Source organism: Centroberyx gerrardi, chromosome 10, assembly GCF_048128805.1.
Source record: "Centroberyx gerrardi isolate f3 chromosome 10, fCenGer3.hap1.cur.20231027, whole genome shotgun sequence".
Lineage (NCBI taxonomy): Eukaryota > Metazoa > Chordata > Actinopteri > Beryciformes > Berycidae > Centroberyx > Centroberyx gerrardi.
The window spans coordinates 1,125,548-1,149,192 of NC_136006.1; the positions used below are offsets into that span (position 1 = coordinate 1,125,548).

General features: G+C 46.4%; 2 protein-coding genes across 2 annotated transcripts; both read left to right on the plus strand.

Moving 5' to 3' along the window:
• Positions 1-3,116: 3,116 nt before the first annotated feature.
• Positions 3,117-4,052, plus strand: LOC139926200 (olfactory receptor 11A1-like). The gene has a single exon (XM_071917822.2). It carries the CDS (start codon positions 3,117-3,119, stop codon positions 4,050-4,052), a length of 936 nt encoding a protein of 311 aa, XP_071773923.2.
• Positions 4,053-6,275: 2,223 nt separating this feature from the next.
• On the plus strand, positions 6,276-21,342 carry ube2g2 (ubiquitin-conjugating enzyme E2G 2 (UBC7 homolog, yeast)). Its single transcript, XM_071917819.2, has 6 exons — positions 6,276-6,412; positions 8,516-8,551; positions 9,839-9,884; positions 16,212-16,330; positions 18,943-19,083; positions 19,998-21,342. Exons 1-6 carry the CDS (start codon positions 6,370-6,372, stop codon positions 20,108-20,110), a joined length of 498 nt encoding a protein of 165 aa, XP_071773920.1. The 5' UTR covers positions 6,276-6,369; the 3' UTR covers positions 20,111-21,342.
• The last annotated feature ends 2,303 nt before the right edge of the window (positions 21,343-23,645 follow it).

The window sequence follows — 23,645 nt, forward strand, 5'->3', positions numbered from 1 at the left end:
CCCATCTGGAAGGGGCACTGGCGGTTTCTGACATTTGCATTCGAGGGCAAGACCTATGAGTTCTGTGTCCTCCTGTTTGGTTTCTCCCTGGCACCCCATACTTTCACCCGGTGCATGGATGCAGTCCTTGCACTAAAGGGTCCTAACTGAGGGTCCAAAATTATCTGGACGACTGGTTGATCTGCGTCCGCACCGAGCAACAGTGTCGCTGTCACGTGTCCATGCTCCTAGAGCATATTCAGGACTTGGGCCTTTGCCTGAATTCGAAGAAGAGCAGATTGGAGCACTCCCAGACAATGCAGTTCCTTGGCATGGTAATGGACTCCAGGGCTGCGATACTGACATTGACTCTGGAGAGGCAGGAGGCTCTCAGAGCCTGCCTCTCCTGTTACCGGCTGGGGCCGAAAGTCAGCTGGAGGCTGTGTCTTTGCCTCATGGGCCTATTGGCGGCAATGGTTCAGGTAGTTCTGTTAGCTCTCTGGCACATGCGTTCTGTACAGAGGTGCTTCCTGGGATTGGGCCTGGCCCCACAGAAGTGATGTCAATGTCAGTCACTCAGAGACTTTGTGTGGGCCTCCACTAGTGGGAGAGCCCAGGAAATGTTGCGAGGGGCAGCACGTTGGGTCCAGTGACCTTCAGTCAGATAATCTCAACAGATTAAACGCGTCCCTGGGTGGCTGGGGGCACGGTGCACGAGTGCTGGGGCATGACCAGGTGCTGGAATGGGTCCTGGGCAACCCAGCATTTAAACGTGCTAGATCTGAGAGCTGTCCTCTTGGTGCTCCAGCATTTCCTTTCGCGCTTGCGGTATCAACATGTACTGGTCAGAACGAACAGCAAGGTGGCCCCAACCACATGGAAATCAGGGAGGTCTCGGGCACATCTGTCCTGTGCAGGCTGGCGCACAAATTGTGGACTTGGGCATTCCCACGGTTCCGGTTATTGAGGGTGATCCATGTGCCAGGACCTGCAAACCTCGCCACAGACTGGTTGTCAAGAGGAGGCCCAAACCCAGGTGAATGGAGGCTCCACCCCCAGGTGGTCCAGGATGTCTGACACCGCTATGGACAGGCAGAAGTCGACTTGTTTGCAGGGTGTTGGCACACTGCCGTCTGTTCTTATCCCTGGGGAGAAGTGATCCTCCTCTCAGGAACGAGAGGAGGATCGTGGGGGGAAGAACGTGGGGGCCCCACATGGTGTGGTTCTCCAGAATCCTCTCCTGGACGGGGTGCCATGGAAAATTCAAGTCGGGAGGGATTTGCTGTCCCTGGCAGGAGGGACCTTGTTCCACCACTTACCCCAGGGACTCAGACTCTGGGCCTGGCCCCTGAGAGGACAGGGCTTCTAGCCTTGGGACTGCCAGAACCAGTTGTCAGGACCATGCAGGGGGCGCGCGAGCACCATCAACTAGAGCTGCCTCATTTCATGAAGTTTTCCGGGTCTGTGTCATGGTCCAAGACAAGCCGCATCGTCCCCCTAACGCCGTCAGCTTGTGGGATCCTGACGTTTTTGCAGGAGCAGCTGGATGTGGGTAAATCCTCTACTACCCTCAGGGGCATGGTAGCAGCCATCAAAGCTGCACGTGTTGGGGACCACAAGGTTGCTGAGGGCTGCTGTGGCCTGATTACATGTTTCCTTAAGAGTGCCCAAAGGCTGCAGACCTGACACAGGAAACCCACAGCTCCCAGGGTCCTAGGTGCATTGCAGCATCCTCCTTTTGAGCCACTTGAGTTGGTGAACTTAAAGTGGCTATCACTTTGTGCAGCTGCCACTTGGGCAGCTCCATCAAACTTTTCTAGATTTAACAGCCTCAATGTTGCAGTCAGCACCTCCTTCGGGGAGTTGTTTGGCACGGCTCAGAGGCAGTGATCCTGTTCACCCATTGCACTGGAGGCCCAGCCATGAGGGTCCCAGTCGGGGTGATGTCTGTCTCCTTTGTCAGCCAGCTTAGCATCTTGCTGGCTGGCTTGAGTGGCCACTCCACCTCTCAGTATTGGTCTTACGGTCTGGCGGGGCCTTCAGCTGTTAGGTGTGTATATAGTGTACATTTGTAAATAGTTTGTTTGTTGTGGGCCTATATGGCTTTCTTGTGAGTTTTCTTGTGAGTACATACATATGTAATATGTAAGGGTGGAGCGATAGTCTCCATGCAGCTGTTCGCTGTTCACACCAGATCTGAGTCACATGGTGTTGCAGTGCGAACAGAGATACAGAGAGATGAGGCTAAGAGGGAAAAACAAACCAGAGGGTGGTGAGTGCCTTGCTCAAGGGCACTTCAACATTAAGGCAACAGTTGGGGAAGCAACAAGCTTCACTAAGACTTCCACCACATCCAAACACTACATGAGACAGGACTAGAAACAGGAAGTAGTTTGACGGTGGAAAGTAAGGGTGTGGAACCAAACTGTTTTAGCTGCTAAACTGAAGCGTTAGCCAACCTTTTCATGTGACCAACAGGTGGAAATGTCTAAAACAATTCCTGCTGTTGGCACATAATCCTTTACTGGTGGAGGAACCGGATCTGAGCAGTATTCCTGTCAGAAACATGGAGGCTGAGCTTCACAGTTCAGACTCATTTCATGAAGTTTTCTGGGTCTGTTTTGCCTGCAACCTGGGGAAATGCATTTTCCAAATTCTCAGGCTTGATGGACAAATGTCAAACTGTGACAATGAGGAAACTGTTGGGAATAAAGTTGCTGTTGTTGTCAGTTGCTGGTTGAGTGTCTAATGAGATCCATGGAGGATGGAAACTGGGATAAAACCAGTCGAATGTTGACAGACGGATCAGCGTCTGCTCAGAGGAAACACTGAGCAGTTGTGTGGAAGTGTTTGAAATATTCACACTGGATGGTTTGAAATGTCTGTCTTTTTCTATTCAACGTTCATCTTGTTGAATTCATTTTAGATGAAAATGTTCATGTCTCTGTTGTTGTCATTCCTTACCAACGATAACAATCTAGTTTTTCAGGCTCCATGGCTGAAATGTCGGCCTTTACCTTTCATAACTGATCCACAGTGTTTTTAATAGAGACAGTGTGTGTTTACTGATGTAATATTCCTGTATGTTTCATGGTTGCACCTCTGCTCCTGTTGTTTGAGTCCAATATTTCTCGGACATGAAGACATCCAGGATGACGGAGGGGTTTAACGAGACCTATCTGACTCTGCCAGGTCACGCCGGATTCGACAAACTCCGATATCTCTTCTTCTTCATGTTCCTGACAGTCTACATCTTCATCTCCTTCACAGACTCCCTCATTGTCTTCCTCATCTGCTCCCAGCGGAGCCTCCACAAGCCCATGTACGTCTTCATCGCCGCTCTGCTGCTGAACTCGCTTGCCGGCAGCACCGCCATCTACCCCAAACTGCTCTCTGACTTCCTGTCCGAGCGTCCCGTCGTGTCCCGCTCCGCCTGCCTCTGTCAGGCGTTTGTCGTCTACTTCCTGGGCGGGTCCGGCTTCACGCTGCTGTCGGTCATGGCCTTCGACCGCTACGTTTCCATCTGCGAGCCGCTGCGGTACGCCGCGCTGGTGTCGCCCTCGGCCGTAGCGGCGCTGCTTCTGCTGGCCTGGCTGCTGCCGGCCGGCCTGGTGGCGGGGGCGGCGCTGCTGGCCGGCCGGCTGCAGCTCTGCAGGTTTCGACTGGACAGACTCTACTGCAACATCTACTCCTTTGTGAAGCTGAGCTGCGGGAGCACGCTGGTGAACAACGTGTACGGCTTGCTGTGCAATGCAACGATCGTGTTTTTACCGATAGTGTTCGTTGTGTTTTCATACGGCCGGATCCTGCTGGTCTGCCTGCGGCAGTCCGGCTCCGTCAGAGGGAAGGCGATGCGGACCTGCCTGCCTCACCTCCTCGTCTTCATCAACTACTCCATCAGCACCGTGTTCGAGCTCGTCCACAGCCGGCTGCAGGCCGACGTGGACGTCGCCGTTCCCGCTGTCATGTCCATTTTGATCATCATCATCACAACTCTGTTCAACCCGGTGGTTTATGGGCTGAAGACGCAGGAGATTTCTAAACGGGTTAAAAAACTGCTGTGTTACCGATGATTTTTTAAACTTTCATATTACTGTTGTTCTTTAAACTTTTATTGATCCAAGAAATTCTGAGTGAGCTCCACTCTGCTTCACACTCACACTGGGTTCAACCACAGTCTCAGAATCAGAATCAGCTTTATTGGCCAAGTATGTACACATACAAGGAATTTGACTCCGGTTTTTCGTTGCTCTCAATGTACTTACACAGAATAAATATACAGCTAAAAACAAGGACAACAAGATGAAAAGATATCCAGATATACAGAACACATATATATATATATAGATATATATATCTATATATATATATATACATATGTAAACAACACTAGGACAATAGTACAATGGTGCAGAGTGCAAAGATGCTGGAATAAATATGGAGTTGTTGGTGTAACAGGTTACTTTATATACATGAGTTATTACACATTACATACATTATACACACATTATATACACATTAGAATCAAGAATCATCTTTAAATCAGATATTGTACAGATGATGATGATATGGGAGGAGGAGCAGGAGGAAATCCCTGATCTGGGCCTTTCATTCCTGCTTTTTTTTTCCTCCCCTTTGTATTGCAGTTAGGGTTATGTGTGTGTGTGTGTGTGTGTGTGTGTGTATGTGTGTGTGTGTGTCTGCATGTCTGTGTGTGTGTGTGTGTGTGTGTGTGTGTGGGGGGGTGATTATATACATGAGGTAGGTGTTACAGGTTTATTGCACATGGATAGTTTCTGTCACTGTATGACTGATTTAAGTGTTCATCAGAGTGATGGCCTGTGGGAAGAAACTGTTCTTGTGTCTGCTTGTTTTGGCGTACAGTGTTCTGTAGCACCTGCCAGAGGGGAGGAGTTAGAACAGGTTGTGTCCAGGGTGTGATGGGTCTGCGGTGATCTTTCCTGCCCGGTTCCTGACTTTGGAGATGTATAAGTCCTGAATGGAGGGCAGGTTGGCACCAATGTTTTTTTCTGCAGTCTGCTGCTGTTTGTCACAACTGATAATAACTTCCCATTTATGAAATAAAGCTTTAAGGTAAATAGAGTCATAATCCTGTTTCCTGTTAATGTAACACATATCTCAATCATGTAATAAAACATAATAAAAAAATGTATAATGTACATAAAAGTTGTTTTCTGAACAGATGAAAAACCTGTTGTGTTACTAGAGAACTGCGTGATGATTTTTAAACCTTCATATTATTATCATCATTGTTATTTGAATCTTTATTGATACAGGGAATATTAACAGAGCTCCACTCTGCAGCTCAACACAGTCACACTGGGATCTGACCAGTACAACCAGTCTGCTGCTGTTTGTCACAACTGCTTATGTATGAACATTCCCATTTATGAAATAAACCATTAGACTAATAACAATTTACAGCTGATGATGTCATCAACCTGTCAACGCAATAATCTAATGAAAACATAGATAATATACATAAAATGTGAATAATAACAGTCAAAATTCAACACCTGTCATCCATTCATGTATTTGGCTGTTAACTAAGGGATGAATATAAACACTATCAGTTTAGTCATTACTTTTTTAACTGAAAATTTCAACCTTTTTGTTCATGTAAAAAAACCAATGATGTAAAAAATGATTAACAAGAAAGAAGTTTTGACATTAATGGCAGGTAACTGTTACTCCACTGAAGGAAAATTTACATTCTGTACATTAACAGGATTATGACGCTTTAGATGCAAAGTGTTATTACATTAATGGGAAGTTACTTCATGTTCTGTTTTATTTAAGGTTTAATTTAACACTAAACAGGAACAAGATTAAAAAACATATGCATGTCTTTTGGAATTATTTTAATAATCTGTAGAAAAAGAGCTAGTGGCAACATAAATGTCACAGCAGAAGTGTGACTGGTTCACTTTCCATGATACTCAGAAACACTTTACATAAATCAGAAGTATATAAAAAAATGAAACCATCACAAAGAATTTACACTCCTTAAAAATGAAAATACAAAATAAGAGAATAAAGATAGAACGAGAGTACACATGGCACATGACATATAAGAGCACAATACACATAACAGCTCACATTTAGTGCAAGGTGACAAAACACATGCAAACAGCAAGGCACTCTATTAAAACTAGTTCTACAATGAATCAGTTTCCAGTGTCAACATGTCGCTGGTCCTCCAGTCTGTCAGTAGGAGGCGCTGTGCAGCAGAGAGTCTGATGCAGGAAGAGAAGAAGAAATCCAGTCTGAGCATGCGCACTTCATCAGCTGTGGCTACAGCTGCGTTGCAAAGGAAAACATCATCGGTTGTTTTTATTTTGTCTTTTCTCTTCGCCTTGAGTTGTAATAATGGCCGGGACCGCGCTGAAAAGACTCATGGCTGAATATAAACGTGAGTTACGGTCAGCAGCTCGGGCTGACAGACCAGCTCTCACTGTACTGATGTCACCGTAGCTAAAACTAGTGCAACGTAGCTAACTAGCTAAGCTAAGCTAACAGTTGGCCCCAATAAACCCCATTAATTCCATTCCGCCAAACTCCTTTAAAGATTCTGCCAGTTTAATGTCGCCCTGCCTACCGGTGATGTTTTACATCGAGTAGAACACAACTTAAAACCCTTCAGGAATATATTGAATCCACTCTTTAATTCGGCAGATATCAAAAACACCAAGTAGCACTTATTGCAATAAAATGTCAAGTTATTGTTTCACCTGCTTGCTAACTTATGTCCCTCCCGCTGTGTTTTGGTGGAAGAAAATTGTGTGAATAACGGCTGAAACAATTATATAAATAGAAACTGTATTGAATTAAGTGTTGCTTAGTGTAACGTTAACTTAACGCTACTGAATGTATGCCGAATTGGAAGACTGCGTACTAACGATTCGTCGACTATCTTAAGTTGTGTTCTGAAGTGTTTTTACGTTTGACAAAACATCAAATTGGCAGATGTTCTTAAAATTGAGTTTGGCGTGACTTTCTCTCCACATGAGATAAAGCGGCACGAGCCGGGGCTCGGTGTAATCAGCCTTACCGTTTACCTCTCTGTGTTAGCTAGGTAACAGTTAAAGGTTACGTTTACTAACTTGTCAATCTAACCTAACCAGTGTAGTAAATGAAACCTTATGGTCAGGTGTATCTAGGTTGCGGTAATACATGTTCTTTTGTCGTCTGAATATGTATATATATATTGGTGTTTTGGTACCGTTAGCCTGTCTGTCCCAGCTGTTACGCCCACCTCCATAGCTTTTAATATTAGCATATTTAGCACTAATCTAATTTGGGAACGTCAGCAGCAACTAACTACATTTATATTTCAGTTTCTAGATTAATCTTGGACATTTAGCTGACTCTGACATCCACAGCAACTCACCAACATGACAAGCAACCAGTAAAGAGGTGAAGGGTCAGAGGTCACAGCACCCAGACTATAATCCTGTGACCCGGGAGTGATGATGTAAGAGAAGTAAGAGTTAAGGAGAGAGATTAAGGGATTTTTTAAGAGAAACATTGAGTTTACGAAGGCTGCGTTCAGATTTTTTCTTCCTCCTTTAGCTAGTTGGTTTGTCCAGGTGAACAATGACCTTTGAACTCTGGTGGCACCAAGAGTCTCAGTCCTCTAACAAGAGAACTGAGGTGTGGTTTGTTAATCCAACCAACTACAGGAAAGCACCCCGAAACGCAAGGGATTATGGGTAGAAGGAGATGGAAAGCCTAGCAGAACAAAATGAAGTCTGGACTGATGCTCATAATCAGCTGTTTCTTCATGTGTTCTGAACTGGTGTGAGCACCACAGAAGAAGAGACAGACGAGTCCATCATGTTAGATAAAGTTACAGGAAGTCTAGTCTCTAACCTGCAGGATGACAGGTTCAAACTGTCCAATAAACAAGCTGCTGGTGAGTCATGTGACTTTTGTTTACAAGTCCTGGGTGGCTTGTGATTGGTCAGTTTGAACCTGAAAGAAACAAATACAGAAATACAACAAAGTCAACTTTTCCTCTCTGGTTCAGACTGAAGGAAACCAGCTGGAGGATCAGAGTCTGATGTGTGTGTGTTGTGTTTGTTTCAGAGTCTGATGTGTGTGTGTTGTGTTTGTTTCAGAGTCTGATGTGTGTGTGTTGTGTTTCAGAGTCTGATGTGTGTGTGTTGTGTTTGTTTCAGAGTCTGATGTGTGTGTGTTGTGTTTGTTTCAGAGTCTGATGTGTGTGTGTTGTGTTTCAGAGTCTGATGTGTGTGTGTTGTGTTTGTTTCAGAGTCTGATGTGTGTGTGTTATGTTTGTTTCAGAGTCTGATGTGTGTGTGTTGTGTTGTGTTTCAGAGTCTGATGTGTGTGTGTTGTGTTTCAGAGTCTGATGTGTGTGTGTGTTGTGTTTCAGAGTCTGATGTGTGTGTGTTGTGTTTCAGAGTCTGATGTGTGTGTGTTGTGTTTGTTTCAGAGTCTGATGTGTGTGTGTTGTGTTTCAGAGTCTGATGTGTGTGTGTTGTGTTTGTTTCAGAGTTGACCCTGAACCCACCGGAGGGGATCGTAGCAGGTGAGATGTCTGTAACCATAGTAACCTTTACTTCAGACCAATATGGCGGTTTCCATAGCCTGTGTTTTCAGTTTGCTGGACACCAGTAATCCCAGTGACACCAGTAATACCAGTGACACCAATGACACCAGTAATACCAGTGACACCAATGACACCAGTAATACCAGTGACACCAGTAATCCCAGTGACACCAGTAATACCAGTGACACCAATGACACCAGTAATACCAGTGACACCAATGACACCAGTAATACCAGTGACACCAGTAATCCCAGTGACACCAGTAATACCAGTGACACCAATGACACCAGTAATACCAGTGACACCAGTAATCCCAGTGACACCAGTAATACCAGTGACACCAATGACACCAGTAATACCAGTGACACCAATGACACCAGTAATACCAGTGACACCAATGACACCAGTAATACCAGTGACACCAGTAACATCAGTGACACCAGTGACATCAGTAACATCAGTGACACCAGTAACACCAGTGACACCAGTGACACCAGTAACATCAGTGACACCAGTAACACCAGTGACATCAGTGACATCAGTGACATCAGTGACATCAGTGACACCAGTGACACCAGTGACATCAGTGACACCAGTGACACCAGTGACACCAGTGACACCAGTGACATCAGTGACACCAGTGACACCAGTGACACCAGTGACATCAGTAACATCAGTGACACCAGTGACACCAGTGACACCAGTGACATCAGTGACATCAGTGACACCAGTGACACCAGTGACATCAGTGACACCAGTAACACCAGTGACATCAGTGACATCAGTGACACCAGTGACACCAGTGACACCAGTGACATCAGTAACACCAGTGACACCAGTGACATCAGTAACATCAGTGACACCAGTAACACCAGTGACACCAGTGACATCAGTGACACCAGTAACACCAGTGACACCAGTGACATCAGTGACACCAGTGACACCAGTAACACCAGTGACATCAGTGACATCAGGCAGGGCGCAGCACTGCAGCAGGGACTGAGTGTTGGTCATGTGACATCTCACTCAGCTAGTGAGATCGGTTGTAGACACACACACACACACACACACACACACACACCCCAAATAATCCAGCACACTCAGCCTGGAGCTTCTTAACCAATCTTTCAACATTGTTTGTGTGCAGGTTGTTTTTTGTGTCTCTGGCAGCAGATGAAACACTAACTCTCTTCCCCTCACAGCACTAATAAATAAACAAAATATCTCTACAGAATACTAACGTGTTTTCTGTCTGGATGTTTTCAGGTCCTGCCAACGAGGAAAACTTCTTTGAATGGGAGGCGCTGATCATGTAAGTCCCAGCTGGCTGTTAAAGTGCTAATCAGTCTAGTTGTGTTTCATTTTTGATCATTTCCAATAGAGTGAGGTGGAGCGTCTCTCTTCCACTAATTCAGACTGTAATCTGTGAATCCTCCGTAGCTCCTGCACCTTGTGTTAAGGGCAGTTTATAGATTTATGATCGCCCGCTGGACATCGCTGCAAAGTCTCCAACATCCCATCATCGCTCAACTTTGATGTTGGACGCTGTCGCTCATAAAAAGTAGAAACACTAGAGCAGAGGTTCAGTCATTTGCTCTCATCTAGTTACTTTACTTTCTTACTATAGTTCTAAATAGCAACTAGTTACTTTATTAAGTTAGTCTTTATTAAAAGTAACCCAGTCGAGTGCTTTCAAGTTACCCGCTTAAAAACTTCACAACCTTTATGTCTTCTGGTGATGTTCTCACTAGCAGGCTATAGAAGTCATCACCGAGTACACTGCTGTTATCTACTTATCTGTTATCTACTCATCTGTTATCTACTTATCTGTTATCTACTCATCTGTTATCTACTCATCTGTTATCTACTTATCTGTTATCTACTTAACAGGTCTGATCATCTTTATGGTAAACTAGTATGATCACAGAGGCAGCATTGATTAATCATGTCTGGTCTAATAAATAAACAGCGATAGCTTCACAACACGTTGGCGAGTGCTTTCAGTTCTCAGATGTACATTAACAGTAATGTTCTGACTCTTTTCTTCCATCAGTAATGCAGATATTCAGGTTGTGAAGTTTATTGTTGTGTCCGTTCTGAAGTGAGTCGGAGCCTCCAGACTCCACCCAGCTGCTGCATCTGCTTTTAATAACGCCATGTAACCAAGTAGATTTTCTTAATTGCACTAATTGAAAATGTAACCATTTGAAAGGAAAATAATAATAATGCAGTTTGTAAACCAGTCTGCAGAATAGCCTAATGTACCTACATGTTATGCAACTGCTTTTGCAATGTTATTTTTCACTCTTTCTTTTTAAATAAGAAGTTTCATTCAAGTAAATCTATTGTCTTTATCCAGGTCTAGATAAACAGCAGAAATTGTCTCCTCAGTGTACGTTTTATTCTACAGTCTATTACAAAAGTATGGTCTTCCAGAGCTGCTGATTACGTTTAATTTGAGCTCAGAGAATTAATCGACGTTAGGATAAGAGTTCCATAATGTTGTCATGACAACCGAGCCAGCGATGGGGTCAAAGTTCAATCCGATTTAAGTCTCAGCGATGGGCGCAACGACCATCGCAACGATGACAGGTCGCCTGTCGCTGGAAGTTTAAACATGTCATGTGACCCACGATAGAATATGATCATCGCCATGGTGACGATCATAAACCGCTGTACTATAAACTGCCTTTACTGCTGTTTCACACCAGAATATTAATACTGGACTTACTTTGCATCAGTCACTTTTATTACGACTGCTGATACTGCAAACTTGATACTAGGACTGAAAGATATTGACACAAAATCTAATTGCCATTTTAACTGAGATTCATTTCATCACAAGTTTTTCTTGTTATAAATCTTTTAGAACTTTAAAATAGTTTAAAGAAAAGTGATTTAGTTAAAAACTAGATGTGAGTGAGCAGATTTACTGAGTTTGAGTCTGATGAAGGTTTTGATTCTAAAACTACTTGTTCACAAATCCAGGACGCTCTGTGACCCAAGAACATATTTTTTCATTTCACTGTGTGTGTGTCGGGTGGAATGACAATAAAGTTGAGGTGAATTAAAAGGGAGAGGGAGACCCAGAGTCTTGGTGCCTCTTCCAACCAGTCCACTCAGTGTGTTTACCAGGCAGGAACATTACCACCAGTCCACTCAGTGTGTTTACCAGGCAGGAACATTACCACCAGTCCACTCAGTGTGTTTACCAGGCAGGAACATTACCACCAGTCCACTCAGTGTGTTTACCAGACAGGAACATTACCACCAGTCCACTCAGTGTGTTTACCAGACAGGAACATTACCACCAGTCCACTCAGTGTGTTTACCAGACAGGAACATTACCACCAAACACCAGAAAACTCTGCTAGGTTTCTCTGGTAAATCAGTCTGCTGTTCAGGAATCCAACTAGCCATCATCTGGAGTTCTGCTCTGCTCTGTCTGTTCTGTCTGTTCTGTCTGTTCTGTCTGTTCTGCTCTGTCTGTTCTGTTCTGTCTGTTCTGTCTGTTCTGCTCTGTCTGTTCTGTTCTGTCTGTTCCCAAAATCCTGTGTGTCTGAGAAACTGGTGAACGTGGCTGGTGAATCTTGAGAGTGATTTAGGGGCCGTGGGAGAGTTTGTTTCCCTCCTACAGTCATTATCCATCAGGTGTAATTTCGGACTGTGGCCACCAGGTGTCGCTCCTCCCAAACCCACCAGTCAGCTCTCTGTCGGGACACGCTGAAGGCCTGGGACGGATGGGTTTGACTTTTTTTGTTTAATTTTTAAGTTAAATTTAGGTTAACTATAATAAGTTTTGTTTGTTTTTTGGCATTTTTGCCTTTATTAGCCAGTTAAAGTGAAGAGAGACAGGACGGAGCGGGGGACAGAGCGGGGAGGACGTGACGAAGCTCCTGGTCCGGATCTGAACCTCAGACACACCTCCGACCAACACAGCTGAAGGAGGAGAATAAACGGATCAGAACCTGCCGGGTGTGAGCACAGCCTCGGTCTGAGTCCTGATGATGTCATCCTCCAGACTGTAATTTAGCCGCGTGGCGTGCGGCGGCCGGCGGCGGTCTGCCCTCCAATTTGACCGGTCGTCAGTCCCTGAACTTAAAACAGCAGCCTGGACAGCGGTGTGTTCACTGACATTCCTGCTGCCTCTGTCACTGCTGTGACTCTGTGTTTACGACATCCTGTCATTACCAGCCTCAGATCCCAGTTTAAACCTTTCATTCATATATTTTGGTGTTGTAATGTATCCTGTTTAATAACCTCAATTTGCTCAATTCTTACTTAAATTCTATGTTTTTTTCTGCCTCCTGTTTCTACTTGCTGCTGACCCAGTTTCCTCTCCTGACGTTCAGACTGAATCCATCTGGTTCCTCTCCTTCATTCAGCTGAGATTTCCTCCTCGATAGCCGTTTTCTGTGTGGGGGGGGGGTGATTTTAATCCAAACCAATCACTAGTGACTGAGTATCTGAACCGATCACTAGTGACCGACGTATCTGAACCGATCACTAGTGACCGACGTATCTGAACCGATCACTAGTGACTGACGTATCTGAACCGATCACTAGTGACTGAGTATCTGAACCGATCACTAGTGACTGACGTATCTGAACCGATCACTAGTGACCGACGTATCTGAACCGATCACTAGTGACCGACGTATCTGAACCGATCACTAGTGACTGAGTATCTGAACCGATCACTAGTGACTGAGTATCTGAACCGATCACTAGTGACTGACGTATCTGAACCGATCACTAGTGACTGACGTATCTGAACCGATCACTAGTGACCGACGTATCTGAACCAATCACTAGTGACTGAGTATCTGAACCGATCACTAGTGACTGTCGTATCTGAACCGATCACTAGTGACCGACGTATCTGAACCGATCACTAGTGACCGACGTATCTGAACCGATCACTAGTGACTGAGTATCTGAACCGATCACTAGTGACTGAGTATCTGAACCGATCACTAGTGACTGAGTATCTGAACCGATCACTAGTGACTGAGTATCTGAACCGATCACTAGTGACTGAGTATCTGAACCGATCACTAGTGACCGACATATCTGAACCAATCACTAGTGACTGACGTATCTGAACCGATCACTAGTGACCGACGTATCTGAACCGATCACTAGTGACCGACGTATCTGAACCGATCACTAGTGACCGACGTATCTGAACCGATCACTAGTGACTGAGTATCTGAACCGATCACTAGTGACTGAGTATCTGAACCGATCACTAGTGACTGAGTATCTGAACCGATCACTAGTGACTGAGTATCTGAACCGATCACTAGTGACTGAGTATCTGAACCGATCACTAGTGACCGACATATCTGAACCAATCACTAGTGACTGAGTATCTGAACCAATCACTAGTGACCGACGTATCGGCCGCTCTGACATCACTTCAGTCACATGATGCTGCAGCCAGTCAGCCTCTACAGGGTTAACAGACATTTACCAACTGACCAAGAATGTCGTCCATTTGGACAATCTGTTGGTTAAGGAGGAGATTTCAACAAATCTATTCTGCTGAAAGGCCAATGAAAAACCGTCTCACAAACGGTTCAGACTTTAGCCCCGCCCACGAAGGCTCTGATTGGCTCGACTGTTTCTCGGAGCGAGAACAAGCCGTTGAGGGAAACAGCAGACTCTCTGAATCGCTCCACAAAATCTGAAGAGTGGAGGAACGAGACTCAGGAGTCTGGAACCAGACTACCAGTTTCCCCAGAGGGATCAATAAAGTTTCTTCCAAACCAGTGGTTTACAATCCTGGGCTGATTATCAAATCCAAGAAGTGGATGCTTGGGGCTTCCTGTTGGTTCTCACCGGTCCAGTCTCCATCTGATGCTTCCTCAGCTGGCAAGTAAACTTCTGGGATCTTCCTCCGTCCTCGTGTTGGTTCTTCTGCGTTGGAGTCATGCTTCGGTGGTTAGATGTTACATCAGCCACATCATGGAGGAGAGAACGCAGAGTGTGAAACAGCCTGCTGGTTTTCATTCCAGCCATCTAATCAGGAACTGATGACACCTGGGATGTAAAGTGAAGTATTGAACTGTCTGGTAGAAAGAGAAGCAGCAGCACTGTGAGTCCAGAGGATCCAGAGTGGAAACTGATCTGAACTCATCTAAGATCCATGAATGAAGCCTCAAAACCACAGCTGACTCCACAGAGCACACGGGAGCGATGGCTGTTATCATTTCATACTTGTGATGCATCTTCCCTTCTTCATGACCCAGGGAGAGGAGAGGAGAGGTGGAGCAGGGAGAGGAGAGGTGGAGCAGGGAGAGGAGAGGAGAGGAGAGGAGAGGTGGAGCAGGGAGAGGAGAGGAGAGGAGAGGTGGAGCAGGGAGAGGAGAGGAGAGGTGGAGCAGGGAGAGGAGAGGAGAGGAGAGGAGAGGTGGAGCAGGAAGAGGAGAGGAGGAGCAGGGAGAGGAGAGGAGAGGCAGATGAAGCCTGGGAGATACAGGAGATATCATCTGATATCAGCCTGATATCTGATAATGTTGTTGAAGTAGCTGCTGTACTGCTAACCCAAACAAGGAAGGAAGAGTGTGTGTGTGTGTGTGTGTGTGTGTGTGTCTGTGTGTGTGTGTGTGTGTGTGTGTGTGTGTGTGTGTGTGTGTGTCCAGCTGACTGATATTAGACCAGATATTCAAACAGCAGCTCAGATAACAGTCTTATAATAGCTGCTGTGGTGTGAGAGAGAGACTGAGGTCGAAAACACCTGTCTGTCTCTCTCTGTGTGTAGGGGCAAACTGCTGATAACACCTGTCTGTCTCTCTCCTGCCTGTCTCTCTCTCTCTCTCTCTCTCTCTCTCTCTCCTGTCTGTCTCTCTCTCTCTCCTGTCTGTCTCTCTCTCTCTCCTGTCTGTCTCTCTCTCTCCTGTCCATCTCTCTCCTGTCTCTCTCTCTCTCCTGTCTGTCTCTCTCTCTCCTGTCTGTCTCTCTCTCTCTCTCTCTCCTGTCTGTCTCTCTCTCTCCTGTCTGTCTCTCTCTCTCCTGTCTGTCTCTCTCTCTCTCCTGTCTGTCTCTCTCTCTCCTGTCTGTCTCTCTCTCTCCTGTCCATCTCTCTCCTGTCTCTCTCTCTCTCCTGTCTGTCTCTCTCCTGTCTGTCTCTCTCTCCTGTCTGTCTCTCTCTCTCCTGTCCATCTCTCTCCTGTCTCTCTCTCTCTCTCTCCTGTCTTTGTGTCTCTCTCTCTCTCTCTCCTGTCTGTCTCTCTCTCTCTCCTGTCCATCTCTCTCCTGTCTCTCTCTCTCTCTCCTGTCTGTCTCTCTCTCTCTCTCCTGTCCACATCTCTCCTGTCTCTCTCTCTCTCTCCTGTCTGTCTCTCTCTCTCTCTCTCCTGTCTGTCTCTCTCTCTCTCCTGTCCATCTCTCTCCTGTCTCTCTCTCTCTCTCCTGTCTGTCTCTCTCTCTCTCCTGTCCATCTCTCTCCTGTCTCTCTCTCTCTCTCTCTCCTGTCTGTCTCTCTCTCTCTCCTGTCCATCTCTCACCTGTCTGTCTCTCTCTCTCTCTCCTCTCTCTCTCTCTCTCTCTCTCTCTCTCTCTCTCTCTCACCTGTCCCTCTCTCTCTCCTGTCTGTCTCTCTCACCTGTCTCTCTCTCTCCTGTCTGTCTCTCAGGGGTCCTCAGGACACGTGTTTTGAAGGTGGAGTGTTCCCTGCGGTCCTCAGTTTTCCCTCTGATTATCCTCTCAGTCCTCCCAAGATGAGGTTCACCTGCGACATGTTTCACCCCAACAGTAAGTCCAGGCTCCGCCCACACAGCGACCAGGCTCCGCCCACACAGAGGCCAGGCTCCGCCCCTTCATACACCACTGCACTACATTTCCCAGAAACACCTCCTGTCCCTCCTGTTTCCAGACCTGCGTTCTGCCTCCAGAGTGATCTCCTCTCCTCACCTCACATTGCTTCACTTGTTTTAACAGAAATCCGTTTTTAAAACTGAACACATGTTTCGGGAGGCTAGTGGGTGTTAGTGAGATGTTAGTGAGATGTTAGTGAGATGTTAGTGAGATGTTAGTGAGATGTTAGCGAGATGTTAGTGAGATGTTAGTGAGATGTTAGTGAGATGTTAGCGAGATGTTAGCGAGATGTTAGCGAGATGTTAGCGTAGCGTTTAGCCGCTCCGCCTCGTTAGCCGAGGCTGTAATTAGTGGACTGCTGTCAGAGTGATGATGTCACAGCAGGGAGACGGTCTGAGCACGCTCAGTACTGATTAGAGGGGACGGAACGCTTGCTGCTGACCCATCATCATCATCATCATCAACATGGCTCAGCGATGTTAAACACACACACACACACACACACACACACACACACCTCTAGGCTCAATCGTACACATGCAAAGGTCAACACACACACACACATACACCCCTCTCATCATCTCAATAGGTCTCTGGCAGCTCTCCCAACTAGGTGGGACTGGACACACACACACACACACACACACACACACACACACACACACACACACACCCTGTCCCTGTTGTCCTCCATTAGAAAGCAGTCAAACTGTCAGAGTGAGGCGTGGAGGGAGGCTGAGGGAGAGGTGTGTTTATACCCTGTGTGTGTGAGAGAGAGAGAGAGAAGCTAGAATTTCACACACACACACACACACACACACACACACACACACACACACACGCCCTCAGCCACCAGCAGCACCCTCAGCCTGGTTGAAACAGTTGGGTCTGTTCCTGCAGATAAAGAGGATCAGAACAGAGCGGAGGTCTGAAGTGATCCTGTGAGGTCTGCAGGGACGCAGCTGCAGATCTGCTTCAGTCTCGCCAGCACAAATACTTTTTGTCACACAGATTAGTTGCAGTTACAAACACACATGGTGATATGGACATCGGTGGAGCGAGCTTCACTGTAGACTGGAGAGAGAGAGAGAGAGAGCGGTGTGTTGAGGTCGACGTGTGAAAGTCGTTTTTAATTTGCAGCAAAACGGAGAAATCAGCTGATCGGCTTTTCTCAGCGGAGAAACTTCAGATTCTCTCAGTTTCCTGTTGGTTTTTACGCCTAATAATGAAAAAAAACATGTTTTAATGAGAAACTGCATGTTTTAGTTGGCTCTCCCTTTAAAGAATCAAAATGTCTTCAGTTCAGTTATTGGACGTTTTTCACCATGTAATGACAGCTTTAGTTTTATTTTTCAGTCTGATGCAGCTGTGACATTAGACAGCAGCTCTTTACTGTCAGTGATATTTAGTGGAGGCAAATAAAATAAATCAAAGGCCTTGATTTGTTTGAACAGCAGCAGCAGCTTCTGTGTTTCATCACATCGCTGCAGCAGAACAGAACAGAGCGGTTCATGATCATTATGAGACAGATATGTTTGTCGTAAACGCTTTAACGAACATAAATAGTGATCATGTTCCTAAACTATTCATGTCAGGTGTCTTTTCTTATTCTGCCCATTTAGAGTGTGAGAACTTTTCATTAGATATGTTCAGTTAGAACCAGCCTGACTGACGGCTTTCTCTTCATTTTAGTTTTTAAATTGGTCTTCAGTTTAATTCCAAGAAGTGTTAAAAAGTCTGAGAAACAGAAATAAAAACCAAGGAGTAGAAGAAGTAGAAGCTGAGGAGCAAGGCAGCGGGTCGAGGGTTCAGTTCCCACTGTGAGGCTGAGAGGGAAAACCAGCTGCATGATGGGAGGAGGAGGGAAAACAGGAAACACTTATCAACCCTGATAACCACACACACACACACACACACACACACATTTATCTTCTATGGCAAACCTGGCCAAGCCAGATTCCAGTGATAATCTTTGATTTCCTGTGTATCCTTCCTGGCCTGGCAGGGACACACACACACACACACACACACACACACACACACACACACACACACACTTCATAGACATACAAAACTCTAAACACACAGGCTCTCTCTCTCTCGCTCACACACACTGACCGAGGCACTCATGCACACATAGCAGATAAGTGGCTGTGTGTGTGTGTGTGTGTGTGTGTGTGTGTGTGTGTGTGATAGCATCAGCTGGCTCACCTGCAGCTGAAACATCCTGACAGGAACCAGCAGGTACTTCAGACTCCCTGACCTCTGACCTCTGACCTTACACAGGAGCTTTAGGACTACAGACAGGTAAACACTGTCTGTAGTCCGTCTGATTAGATCAGATAAACTTTATTATCCCACCCGGGTCGCTCTGTGGTCTGTTTCTTTTGTTTTGTTGATTATTTTTGGGGGATTTTTTGCCTTTATGTTATGTTATGACATGTGACAAACGTCCCAAGTTCAAACCCGTCCGCGCGGGGGGGCGAGGTGTCGGCTGCTGCCTTGTTCAGGTGTGTGTGGGTCTGTGATGTAACGGCTCCCTGTGTCAGTCTACCCAGACGGCCGGGTCTGCATCTCCATCCTCCACGCCCCGGGAGACGACCCCATGGGGTACGAGAGCAGCGCCGAGAGGTGGAGCCCGGTCCAGAGCGTCGAGAAGATCCTGCTGTCTGTGGTCAGCATGCTGGCAGGTAAACACTGTCTGTGGTCTGTCTGTGGTCTGTCTGTGGTCTGTCTGTAGTCTGTCTGTGGTCAGCATGCTGGCAGGTAAACACTGTCTGTGGTCTGTCTGTGGTCTGTCTGTAGTCTGTCTGTGGTCAGCATGCTGGCAGGTAAACACTGTCTGTGGTCTGTCTGTGGTCTGTCTGTAGTCTGTCTGTGGTCAGCATGCTGGCAGGTAAACACTGTCTGTGGTCTGTCTGTGGTCTGTCTGTAGTCTGTCTGTGGTCAGCATGCTGGCAGGTAAACACTGTCTGTGGTCTGTCTGTAGTCTGTCTGTGGTCTGTCTGTAGTCTGTCTGTGGTCAGCATGCTGGCAGGTAAACACTGTCTGTGGTCTGTCTGTAGTCTGTCTGATTAGATTAGATAAACTTTATTATCCCACACGGGTCGCTCTGTGGTCTGTTTTTGTATTTATATACTTTTGTTTTATTGTTTATTTTGTGCTGATATTCAATATTTTTTTTTTAAATTTTTAAATCCCAGTATTCAGTATTTCCCTTAATTTTGGGGGAAAAAAACGGCATTTAGACCATCATGGGACACTAAAACTCTCCACTGAAAGACAGGACAATAATAATAATAATAATAATAATACATATTCAGTCATGTTTGTCTCTTCCTCTCCTCTCTCCTCCCTCCTCTCCTTCCTCCTCCTCTCTTCCTCTCCTCTCTTCTCATCTCCCATCCTCTCTTCTCCTCCTCCTCTCCTCTCCTCCCTCCTCTCCTCTCTCCTCCCTCCTCTCCTTCCTCCTCCTCTCCTCCTCTCCTCTCCTCCCTCCTCTCCTTCCTCCTCTCCTCTCTCCTCTCCTCCTCTCCTTCCTCCTCCTCTCCTCCTTCCTCTCCTTCCTCCTCTCCTCCTCTCCTCCCTCCTCTCCTCCTCTCAGAACCTAATGATGAGAGTGGAGCGAACGTGGATGCCTCTAAGATGTGGAGGGAGGACAGAGAGCAGTTCTATCAACTCGCCCAGAAGATCGTACGCAAGTCCCTGGGCCTTTAAAGATGATGTCATCACCCCGCGACGGCAGCACACGACATCGTGTGCGTGTGTGTGTGTTTATAAAACACTCCTCTTCTCTGCTAGCTTTTCATTACCAGACAAGCCTCTCTCTCTCTGTCTCTCTCTCTCTCTCTCTCTCTCTCTCTCTCTCTTTCAAGTCGCACCATGCTCGCTCGACCCGCCGTGGTTCAACGAGGAGTTCATTTCCAAACACTAAAAAAAAAGAAGTATTAAATGTGCAGCACCGCCGAAGCTCTGCAAATTAAAATCTGTGGAGGTGAAGAACTCACTCGCTCCAAACATGGTCGCCCAACTTCCACACACACACACACACACACACACACACACACACACACACACACACACAGCAAGGATGGGACACACAGACGGATAAACGGATGGATGGACTGACGAGGCCGAACGTCAGAGGAAGTAGAATGTTGTAGAATCAGGTTTTCCAGAACTGAACCGACCGAGACGGAGCGGATCTGGATCTGATGTGAAGAGTCTGAAACCAGTTACAGCTCTCTCTCTCTCTCTCTCTTTTTCTCTCTCTTTTTCTCTCTGTCTCACTCACTTTCTGTCTCTCCCTCTCTCTGTCTCTCTCTCTCTCTCAAGCTGAGTTTCCATCCATCTGTTTTTATGTGAATTATAAAGCATCAAATCAGAAAGGCTGAATGAAAATAGCAAGTTTACATAAAATGTCCTTTATATCGCAAAAAAAAAAAAATGTTTGTACGTTTCGCTTGAGGTGGAAAATCATTTAGTGGACTGAGAGGATGTGAGAAAAGCCTTGTTGGAATAAATAATCCTAATGTTTTCTGACATGCAGCTCATCCAGGTTTTCCTCTCTGACATTTCATTAGTTTTCTTTAAACTCATCGCTCGGCTGGATGGAAACGCAGCTCGTCTCAGTTGGACGATGCACTTTATCTTCTTCCCAAAGGATTGTAATGTCTGAGCGTCTCTGCTGTCCGAACGCTCCGCTCCGCTCGGTCCGAGACTCGGCGGCACCGGGACTCGGGACGATCCGGACGGGTTTAGGTTCGGTTTTACCTGAGGCCGGATCTCCTCCTCCTCCTCCTCCGTCTGTCCTCGTCCGCTGGGTTTCGGTCGGAGCGCCGGCGGACGGACGAGGAGCAGGAAGCAGGAAGCCTCGGCCCGCAGAGGAGCTTTTAATTTGTCTGTTGATTTGAGAAGTGATTCATTAAAGAAACTGAGGGAAGAATATGGATCAGCGTCTTGTGGTTCATTTACCCTGCAGGTGTGAGAGAGAGAGAGAAAGTGTTTTTTTGAAGTGTTGTTGTGTCATTTAGCACAAACTCAGTGTGCTTTACACTAAAAAAAGTGCAACAAATACAAAAGTACCACACACGTCGTACAGAGACTAGGAGGCACTCGGACACCGGGTTCTTGTGAAGGTCTGGAAGTCTTAAAGTCTGGAAAATGATTTTCTTAAAGCTGCACTGAGTGATTTCCCAACCACTAGAGGGCGACAGAAACTGCAACAAATATGTAAATAAAGCACAGCAAAACGACTGGACTACGGAAGCCCCGAAGGACAAAGCTAGCAAAGCACCGTGCATAAATGCTAACAGCTAAGCTAACCGTACCTACAGAGAAGTGTCACCAGTTACCAGTCTCACTTTGACTGATCTTTCTCCCGCTGAAGGTCACATGACCCACAATGACAAGAGGCAGGGAGCAAGTTCACTAGTTTAACAAGTTTAGTCATTTAACAAGTTTAGCTTCGTATATCATACAGTGGTTAAAGTGATTGTATAAATACAATAAATATTTTACATCTGGCAACCCTGCCAGGAATGGGAGGGGGAGAGCGCCGCTTTTAAACAGCGAGGGAGGAGACAAGCTAGTTTTAAAATAAGTACAGATCCTGTACAGACCCACGGTGCGTGTTCAATTCAATTCAATTCACTGAAGCATTACGATACGGTCATCGGTTAAATAATTCCACTAACGTCACTTAAATACCACAGGTAATAATGTTGGCAGTGGCTCTGTGTGATGTGGCATTATCAATATGAGTGAATGTGGCATAGGTGAGACCATCTCTTAGTCAGAGACGCCCTCTAGAGGCCGTCTCTGGAAGCGTTACCTGACTGACTGACTGACTGACTGACTGACTGTCTGACCGCCTGACTGACTGACTGACTGACTGACTGACTGACTGACTGACTGACTGTCTGACCGCCTGACTGACTGACTGACTGACTGACTGACTGACTGACCGCCTGACTGACTGACTGACTGACTGACTGACTGACTGACTGACTGACTGACCGCCTGACTGACTGACTGACTGACTGACTGACTGACTGACCGCCTGACTGACTGACTGACTGACTGACTGACTGACTGACCGCCTGACTGACTGACTGACTGACTGACTGACTGACTGTCTGACTGACTGACTGACTGACTGTCTGACTGACTGACTGACTGACTGACTGACTGTCTGACCGCCTGACTGACTGACTGACTGACTGACTGACTGACTGACCGCCTGACTGACTGACTGACTGACTGACTGACTGACTGTCTGACTGACTGACTGACTGACTGTCTGACTGACTGACTGACTGACTGACTGACTGTCTGACCGCCTGACTGACTGACTGACTGACTGACTGACTGACTGACTGACTGACTGTCTGACCGCCTGACTGACTGACTGACTGACTGACTGACTGACTGACCGACTGACTGACTGACTGACTGACTGACTGACCGCCTGACTGACTGACCGCCTGACTGACTGTCTGACTGACTGACTGACTGACTGACTGACTGACTGACTGACTGTCTGACTGACTGACTGTCTGACCGCCTGACTGACTGACCGCCTGACTGACTGTCTGACTGACTGACTGTCTGACCGCCTGACTGACTGACTGACTGACTGACTGACCTGAATGTGCCTCATGATGCCCTCGGCTGCGCTGTGGGAAAAATGAAAAGCAGCTGAACAGAGTGGGAGGAGCTTCCTTCAGGAGCAGAATCTGACAACAAGCTTTAGAAAAGAGGAGAAAACAGCAACACAGCTGCTGTGTGTATTGGTTTATATAATTATGTCTCAATAAAATCTCCATATAGCACACAGTAGTTTCAGGATTGGTTATATGAAAACAGTTACTGCAGGTTTAACTTCCAGGTCTTAAAAGTATGGAAAAAAAACAAAAAAACACTTGTTGTATTTATTTCCTGGTTGGCGACTGCTTTCACATGACCAGCTTTTGACACAAACTGTACCCGGAGTCTGACTAAACGGCCAAACAGAGAGGAGAACGCTTCTCGTTCTCCTGGGATTTGAACCAACAACCTTCCAGTCACAACCCCAGCCCCACCCCCACCTCCTCCTCCCCCGCCTCCTCCTCCTCCTCCTCCTCCTCCTCCTCCCAGTGTAATGGTTGAGTCCAGGTTGATTACAGGCTGCTGGTTCCAGCTCAGCCATCGGCCCTGTGGTTACAGACTATTAGAACAGCAGCCTGTCTGGACTGGAAACACACACACACAC